Source organism: Neolamprologus multifasciatus, chromosome 7 (genome assembly GCF_963576455.1).
Source record: "Neolamprologus multifasciatus chromosome 7, fNeoMul1.2, whole genome shotgun sequence".
NCBI lineage: Eukaryota > Metazoa > Chordata > Actinopteri > Cichliformes > Cichlidae > Neolamprologus > Neolamprologus multifasciatus.
In genome coordinates, this window is record NC_140445.1 from 38,338,629 (window position 1) to 38,347,186 (window position 8,558).

At 38.0% G+C, this 8,558-nt stretch overlaps 2 protein-coding genes across 3 annotated transcripts; one reads left to right on the forward strand and one right to left on the reverse strand.

The window, feature by feature from the left end:
- Positions 1–307: 307 nt before the first annotated feature.
- LOC146514799 (G2/M phase-specific E3 ubiquitin-protein ligase-like) lies at positions 308–3,442 on the forward strand. 2 transcript variants are annotated; one of them, XM_085168090.1, is made up of 11 exons: positions 308–540; positions 623–658; positions 766–839; positions 937–1,014; positions 1,283–1,488; positions 1,570–1,669; positions 1,767–1,929; positions 2,032–2,138; positions 2,229–2,373; positions 2,511–2,637; positions 2,781–3,442. In XM_085168090.1, exons 1-11 carry the CDS (start codon positions 427–429, stop codon positions 3,116–3,118), a joined length of 1,488 nt encoding a protein of 495 aa, XP_085024216.1. In that variant the 5' UTR covers positions 308–426; the 3' UTR covers positions 3,119–3,442. The 2 variants fall into 2 exon arrangements, with proteins under 2 accessions (XP_085024216.1, XP_085024217.1); XM_085168091.1 differs by having other exon boundaries at positions 2,814–3,442.
- Positions 3,362–8,319, reverse strand: LOC146514800 (uncharacterized). Its single transcript, XM_085168112.1, has 7 exons — positions 8,152–8,319; positions 7,286–7,962; positions 6,747–6,792; positions 6,300–6,391; positions 6,099–6,209; positions 5,717–5,987; positions 3,362–3,568 (listed from the first exon to the last, which is right to left on the reverse strand). Exons 1-7 carry the CDS (start codon positions 8,200–8,202, stop codon positions 3,362–3,364), a joined length of 1,455 nt encoding a protein of 484 aa, XP_085024238.1. The 5' UTR covers positions 8,203–8,319.
- Between the last annotated feature and the right edge of the window lie 239 nt (positions 8,320–8,558).

An 8,558-nucleotide genomic window follows, 5' to 3' on the forward strand; every position in this document is an offset into this window, starting at 1 on the left:
CCTCAGTCCATTTAGTGTTCCATTCTGCTTAACTGTGTTTTTAACTAAGATTTCTAGACTTCTGGAAGAAACCTTTCCAAAAATGGAATATCTTTGTGGAGGATGGCTCTTGTATAAGGCAACAGGTTTGTTGTTAATTCAGTTTTTATGTGCGTTTTTGGCATTCTTGCGTGCTCATACTGCATTATGATTATGTAGTTGATATTTTTGCTGCTTGATTGTTTATGCTATCTTTCTATCAATAAAGGTGGCGGTGGTCGACGAAAGCTCACTGTAATTCACCGTAAAAAACCTGAAACACAAGGCTATTCTGTCAAAACACTGAAAGCTGTGTCAGGAGGTGGCAAATCCACTTTTTACATAGTACCTCTTCAGGAAACATTAGACACATCTCCTCTACCTCCCGACTCACAGCACTTTTCAAAGATGCCAAAGAAGATATGTTACCAGTGTAATGAAGTTATGCCTCTGCAGATGCTTGCAGTACACATCAATACGTGCAAAGGAAAATTCTCTCCTGATGAGACTGATGATGATGAGGTGAGACAACTTTGATAAAATCAAATTGAGCAATTTTGATTAAATAATATAGTATCACAATTACTGTTTTTTGATTCTGCAGGAATCTGAGTTATGCATTGTGAAAAGCAAATGCAAGGTAAACCTAGCACATTACTAAAAACCATAGTAACTACAATGAATTTTGTATTGGTAATGATCTTTTTCCCACTATGCATAACATGTACCCCTTTTTTGAAATTGTAGGTTATTTGTCCAATATGCACTAAGAACTTTCCTGAAGATGAGATCACAGTCCATGCGAGTCTGTGTGGGGATAGGTAATCTATTTTCAGCCGTTTATGAAAAAATGTTAATCAGTAACAGTCCACGCAGACATATGTAGTTTTTTTTTTTTTAACTTTGTTTCGTCAACAGCTTTCAATGCATGGTGCCTGAAGAAAATGACCAAACTACAGGGACACCAGCGCAAACTTCAGTATGCACAACAGACAGGTACTTTTTGCTCTATTATAGTTCATATACACACTATTATGCAGAACCATTTGTTAAAATTATGTGTAAGATCTTTTACACAATAACTGGGGTTTAATTTCATATAAAACATTTTATGATCACACTACTTTAAATTATTGTTAAAGGTTGTTGCACAGAACATGCTGCAATAATTTCTAATCATGTTTAAAGTGGTAGCCTCTTTTAATCTAAAGATGATTATTTTTCTTTGAGAACTTAGGATGTTTTCTACCCTGTTTTTGTTAAGCGTGGAAGATGTATTGCGTTGCCTTGAACAACAAGTCGACACCACAACAGAATTTAAGTTGTGTGTGGACAGAGAAGACCTTCCAGACAGAGGCATTCTCCAGTGGCAGAGAAAAAAAGCTGCATCTCCCACCAGTGCTCTTAGGGTGGTTTTCATTGGAGAGGCAGGCGTGGATACAGGAGCACTTAGGAAAGAGTTTTTGAGTGGTGAGTTGCCTATTACCTGTTTTGTCCTAGTGTCAATAAATAATGGATAACTTAAAAATGCGGATATTTTTTGTATGAAAGACATGATTTCCGGTATTGAAAGCAGATTCTTTGAAGGACCTGAGAACAAGGGCAAAACCCCCAAGTATTCTCTGACCGATCTTGATAATGAAAACTTCAGGTTGGTTACATATGAGCTTTGTGTATCACATTTAATACGCATCCGATACTTTTGTAAATGTTACCTGAAAATGAATTATAATCATTTGTCTACACAGAACTGTTGGTGAAATAATTGCAGTCAGCCTCGCCCAAGGAGGCCCATCTCCTGCCTTTTTCAAAGAATGGTGCTACAATTTCCTGTGCTCAGGAGAGGTTGATTTCAGCTGTCTGTTTAAGGAGGATGTTGCAGATGTGGACTCTTCCCTGCTCATCTGCAAAGTGAGCACCTGGTTTAGCTCTGGCACATGATATATTGTGAGTATGGTGTTTTTAAACACTTTTAACCTTCTGTATTTCCTCTTTCACATTATACATTTCCAGGTTGAAGATGCAGCAGACATACAGTCTCTGATGTTGTGGGCTGATGAAATTGTCAGCTGTGGATACACAAACCAGATAAAGATGGATAGTAAGAAAAGCATGATCCGGTAAGGGAGAAAAAAATCAGAGAGATCATTTACCCATCCCCCCATCCCCAACTAGTTTTTCATTTTGTTTTTTTTGTTTGTTTTTTTAAGTGCCATTGTCTTACACTCTACAACAAGACTGATTCCAATGCTACAGCAGCTCAGAAAGGGCATGGAACTGTATGGTCTTGTGAACCTGCTGGCTGTAAATCCTGAAGCTTGCCACAGTTTGTTTGTTCCTGGGAAAATCCTCAAAGTAAGTATTAACATAGCAGCTTCAGTCTGATCCAAAGACAGTCCACTTATCTGTACTGTAGTTATCCTGTATTTATTTATTAGTTTTGAATGAACAATATATCTATAATATAATCTACTTTATTTCCTTATTTACAGCCAGACGCTGATTTCATTATGATGAGCTGCCAACCACATTTCAGTGAAAAGGGGACATCTAGGGAGAGAACTGAGAGGAAGATCATACATTTTTTGCAAGATTTCTTGCAGGAGATTGAAGTATCAGGTACTACATAGTATTAGCTGTATATACCTATAGTATTGTATATATACCATATGCATCTGTTAAATATTTTTGGTTTAACATGCAGGGCACTAGAAAGTATTCTTAGTTGTTAATTTAAAACATTGTAATTGCTTTTTATTTAGAAAAGACTTCAGAAACATTTTCAAACATCACAGATGGAAACACAGGCGGTGCAGGTGGTGAAAAATCAGAGTCTCTTGCTGTCCACCATGTGCTCCAGTGGATGACCGGCCAGTCCCATGTTCCCATCCTTCCTGATGAAAAGAGACATTTCAAAATAACATGCAAGTTTGACCACGAATGTAAGGAGCGGCTGGTAGATCACTCCATTTGTTACCCAGTTGTGAGTGCATGCACTTGTACTGTGACTTTTCCAGTGCAGCATCTGGACACTTACACAGTGTTTAAAACCATAATGAGTGCAGCAGTTAGATATGGTGGTGGATTCCACAGAGTTTAACACATTGTTCTCTTGTAATTTGGAAACTAAATGAGTAAAAATGTTTCTAAACATTAGCTGTTAAGATGTTCGTAGCTGTTTCATGAAAATGACAAGACTTCAAAACTTTGTGTAGGGTCCTACATTGATAGATAATAAGCAAGTGCTTTGTTTGCTTGTCTACTTGTAATCTGAATGTTTTAGCAAAGAAATCCAGTATTTGAGAACTTAAAAGAGCGTTGACTTTCACGTCCATGTTAAGTGTCACTGTTGGTTTGACGCCTGTAGCAAGAATTGTATGTACAGGTCACGACCGTGAGACTCAGAATGTTCCAATGGATTAATTGTTCTCTGAAGTCCCTCCAGGGTTTCCTCATCCAGTGGGCATTCAACTTCAGGAACCACAACTGTGCTGTTAGATTCTTCTTGCAGTACAGCACTCTCCCAGTCAATGTCTGGATCCTGAAGCTCCTTCAAATCCACAAACATATATAATGGTCATTATTCCAGAATATATATATTTATATATTTATATATATATATAAATACTTTTGGAAGGAATGTTATTGTGTAAGCGTTTTTTCCATTAAATACAACAATTTAAAAAGAATGCCTTTGTTTTCATGTTCTTCTTACTGTAATTTAGATTAGTGGTAATCAGTGTTGGGTAAGTTACTTTAAAATAGTAACTTAGTTACATTACTAGTTACTTCTATCAAAAGTAACTCAGTTACTTCAAGTTACTCGTTACTTTTAAAGTAACTAGTTACTAGGGAAAGTAACTTTGGTTTTACTCAGAATTCTCTTGTTAATGTGTTGCTTCCATAACTTTGCCAGTCTTCTAGCTTGCTTACTTGCCACAAGTGCACTGTGCCACCTACCAATAGAAAGGAAAAGATAATGTGCATATTTCCACGAGAGAATGCCATGATTCTAGCCTACGTCACAGCGTCATGTGCGCCTTTTACATCCAACACAAAAACTGCAGTCGTGGTGCTTTGATTGTACTCAGAACTCGGAAATTCTGCCTTCTGAATAGGAAGATGTAGGTAACACCAGACTGCAGATGAGCTGCATACAGGGCTGGACTGGGACAAAAAATGGGCCCGGGCATTTTGACTAGAGACTGGCCCGCCATTATAGGAAAAATCATAAAGCCTTTGAATGAAAACAAACGCTGTTGTGACAGTGATGTTCACTGTTTTGATGGCATATATGCATCAATCTATCAATCGTTTGTTGTAAGATTCAGATAATTATTTTTTAAAAGCTAGACATTTTAAATGAGAATAAGAAAGAAAAGTATTTCTTTGTGCCCACCTCTCCCTGTTAATGCCCTACTTGCCCCCCCTGGCAAAACTTTGCTAGATCCACCCCTGCACAGTTACCAGCTGTCAGCTACCTAAAAAAGGATCCTGGGGTTATCTGTCTCTCAGAAACAGTTCATAACTTCCCTTCAACTCATCCATGTCACCTAAAAGGTAAACCTGTTTCTCCATCACCTGTTCAGCTCTGATGGTTCAGTAAGGACATCTCCTGGTTTCATCTTCATGTTTCCCTCTCACCAGATAACGAAACCGACATCATGACCAGCAGCTTTTTTTGCAGCTGTGGCTCCAGCAAACATCAGCTGATACTAGAAATTAATATTAAATAAATTCTAACAACGGCTGCTCAAGCTTAAACGTGCTGCTGTTGTTTAGCGCGACATCGGCTGGTTTCCTCTTTCTGGCGCAAAGTGGGCGATAAACAAACAAGAGAGCCGATCAGCTGATCATTGATCAGTTTTCATGATTGAAGTAGAAACAGGAGAGGGGGGGGGGGAGAATGAGAGAAGAAGAGGCAGCTGTGCAGCAAAGACACAGAATAACTCCAGCTTTGTGTCTTTTTCATTGTAGCTGAATTACGGGACAAACTGTTCCTTTTCACCTCAATAAGAAACGCGTAATATTTTCTCTGAATACCAGACGGGACGGTTGGCAACTCTAATAACTTATGAACAAAATAAAGTTCAACACCATTAACTTCATAGCACCCACCCAGCTGTATAGAAACTCCGTCATGCTAGCTAGTACGCAGTATGGAAAAAGTCAGAATAACGAAAATAAACTCCACCTAAACTTGGTTTATATCTGACTCAGATAGACTGCAGGTCATAACTTCTTACCTGAAGTTCAGTTCACACTTGGACCGGCGGCCGCCTCGGGTCTCTTTTCCTTCTGCGTCCCCTTTCCCTCATCCACCTGCTGCCTCCACCACTTGCTAATGTTACAGAATCTGTGGAAGCTCCGCGATGCCACCACACGAAGTAACGAGTAACGACCCTATCTAAATCCCAGTAACGACTAACGCGTTCCTGATTTTGGCATAATAACTAGTTACCGTGCTCGTTACCACAATAATAACGTAGTTACTGTAACGCGTTACTTAATAACGCGTTAGTCCCAACACTGGTGGTAATTGATAAGCAAGAATGTATAAAATCACCAGAAGCATCTCCCAGATGTGCTACAAGTGTTTAATTTGTTAATTTTAGAAGAGCAGAGTTAACTGCTAACTAAAATTTTAAAATTCAACATTTAAATTAAAAAAAAAAAAAATCAGATTATGATCTGGTACCTCAAGTCTCTCGCCCTCGTCCAGCTCTTGTAGATGTCCCATACACCAGAGCTGTTCAGGAGTGAGACCACCTTCTGTCCTGAGGGGATGATTATTCCATCCTCCAACAAAGACAAGATCTGCTCGGAGTCGAGGGACAAAGATGTAGTGGACACCAAAGAGATGAATGACATCTGAAATGTCAAGCAGGCCATCCTCCTCGAGTGAGTGAAGAATATCATGGTACTTGCTAGTGACTGCAATCCAGACATCACACCAAAGTCGTTCTACTCTGTAAATACATTTGAATTTCAGATATTTCATGCTTCAAATCAATATCAGAACTGCTACAACAATCTACCCATGCAGTCAATAATAATATAAAAAACATCAAAAGACTAACCTCTGATTGTGGACACTCTTTCCAGATATGAAACTCGCTCTCCCTGTTCCTCTTGTGGCAAACATGAAATGTGCAATGTCCAGGTTTTCTACTCCTTGATCTGCCCTAACCCTATGATCAAAATACATTTTTAAGGAATTTTTTAAAGTTTTCTTTAATGAAACTTGTTGCTGGCATATAAATTTAATCAGGGCATAAAACCTTGATGGCAAGCCGTGAAGCTGGGCTGATCTCAGGAAAAATGAGAATGCAGTTTTTGCCCTGTTGTTAGTTGCTGCATCCAAGTACAGGACCTGCAGTAAAAACAAATGGAAAATTAAAGATCTGGTTTCAGATCATGTATAGTTTTCAGTTAATAATGCAGTTTCATAATAAGTGTTCAAGGAATATTTTATGGTTCTATGTTCATAACCATAATTCAAAGCTTGAGTAGTCTATACATCAATATTGGTAGTACTTATCAAAAAATGAAAATGGCCTTTTAGTTGAACCTTTTTTTTGTAAAGAACTGATTATAAATTTAAAAAAAAAAAATTGCAAATCGTCCACTATGTTAGCTTACTGAATAATTGATGTTCATAAAAAATAACCTAATAAAGCTCTCATTTCAAAACTACCAAATATTCTACATAACAGTTGAAATTTTACCTTCCTTGAGTAGCCATCCACTCCACCAAAGATCACAACATTGTACCTGTTTCAGAGGGAAAACAATCTCACTAAGGCTTGATTTGCAGAACATGTAAGACATTGAAAATACATTTTTCAGTATGCACACTTGCCACTGACTTAAACTGGACACTTGTCAGGTGTGCTGAAAATAATACCAACATTTTTATATGTTTATAAGTTCAATGAGACTAAATATTTTAGTTCTCTTGTCATGATTTTTTTTTTAAAGTTTTCTGGAGCACTTACCATATTATGTGTTGATAGGCTTGTTATCATGGAAAATATTGATATACAAAGTGTAAATAATTGCTCAAGAAAATTTACAATTAACAATATTACTGGTTATCTTACACATCCTGTAATACTTTTACTTAATATTACTCTATCAAGTGCTTTTTAAAATATTATAAATACACTGAAAGACCTATCAGATAAAGTTGATTAAAGCAGATTTAAAGTATAACGTGCATCTTTCTGCCCAACTTGTGTTAGAGCTATATGAGTGGGTATTTTACCTTATTAGCTTGTGATTTGTGTCTACGTGGATCAGGGAGAGAGGGCCTCGCACCGAGTAGCTTCTTCGCACAACACAGCCTAGTTCTGTGATCCGTTTGAAGATCCCTACAGCATCAACTCGATGCATGGAGGCCATCATTCTCCACCACTGAACACGGAGACCCATAGAAACCAAATGTCCTTGAACCATTCGATAGCCAGCATTTGGCATCTGACTTTTGATAGCCGATATGATGTTGTCCAGCTCTTGGTCATTCATTGTGCTGTATGTTCCTCTCACAGACAAGTCAAATTCTTGCATCCTCCTGTAGATTGTTCTTCTTGAAACACCAAGACATTTAGCAATGCAGCTAACTGGCAGCTGAATGTCCAACAAGTTCTTGAGTTTTTCTCTCTCTAGTACGATTTTGGGGTGGCCAGGTCCCAGACCAACTTCTGTTTCCAGTTCAATAATGGCCACAGAGCTGATGTTAATTTCACACTGAACCAGATGATAAACGTTTTGTAGAGCCTCTGTAATCTCTGACAGACCGCCTATTTGCTGAGAGAAAGATTCAAACAGAACAAGCTCATGACGAGTCAAGAACTCCAAATAATCCAGATTTAGTGGTTGTTGTTTTAAAGCAGCTTCCAGTTTAGAAAGGAGTCTATGCATCATTTGCTGTCTCAGTATGTCCTGTTAAAAGCAGCAAATGGACAAGTAGTTAGAAAAATACAATGAAATGATGTATCTCAGACAAAAATAAACAACCCATAAAACAAACTACATGAGGTACATCATTTTTCAAGTTTGCATAGTTTGCAAATTAGCTAACGTCAGTTATCAAGCGAATAATAATGTACAAAATGATTTTATATTACTTACATGTGGCCGGGACATGCTGTTTTCGTGCTGCTGCTCAGTATTCGACGACATAAAAGAGAGCTACTCAAAGATAATTTGGAAAAATTAGTCAGTTGGCATGGTTGTATGATGCAACTACATTACACCAACAATAGTCTTAAAAAATAATATATTTTAAATTAAATAATTAAAAATATTATCCGCAAATTGGTGTTTGATAGAGTTTAGCTGGATTTAGCTACATTTCGGACAGTGTTTCCGGAAGGCAGTAGCTAGCGAGCTGATTGGAGACCGTAAGAGCCAATCAGAATTTTTGAAACCAAGTCTGTGATTGGTTGGATTTGTGGCACACTTATAACGGTGTACAGAGAGTTGAGCGTACGAAGCAGAGAATGTTGTGAGCGCGATGTCCCATGGTACAGAGCATG

Excerpts from the sequence above, each read along its gene's own strand:
- LOC146514799 (XM_085168090.1), top strand. The coding sequence starts at position 427 with ATGCCAAAGAAGATATGTTACCAGTGTAATGAAGTTATGCCTCTGCAG. Across the intron at positions 1,015-1,282 it reads TCAGTATGCACAACAGACAG|CGTGGAAGATGTATTGCGTT; the intron begins GTACTTTTTGCT and ends GTTTTTGTTAAG. Across the intron at positions 2,374-2,510 it reads TTCCTGGGAAAATCCTCAAA|CCAGACGCTGATTTCATTAT; the intron begins GTAAGTATTAAC and ends CCTTATTTACAG.
- LOC146514800 (XM_085168112.1), bottom strand. The coding sequence starts at position 8,202 with ATGTCGTCGAATACTGAGCAGCAGCACGAAAACAGCATGTCCCGGCCA. Across the intron at positions 6,793-7,285 it reads ACAAATCACAAGCTAATAAG|GTACAATGTTGTGATCTTTG; the intron begins GTAAAATACCCA and ends CCTCTGAAACAG. Across the intron at positions 6,392-6,746 it reads TGGATGGCTACTCAAGGAAG|GTCCTGTACTTGGATGCAGC; the intron begins GTAAAATTTCAA and ends TTTTTACTGCAG.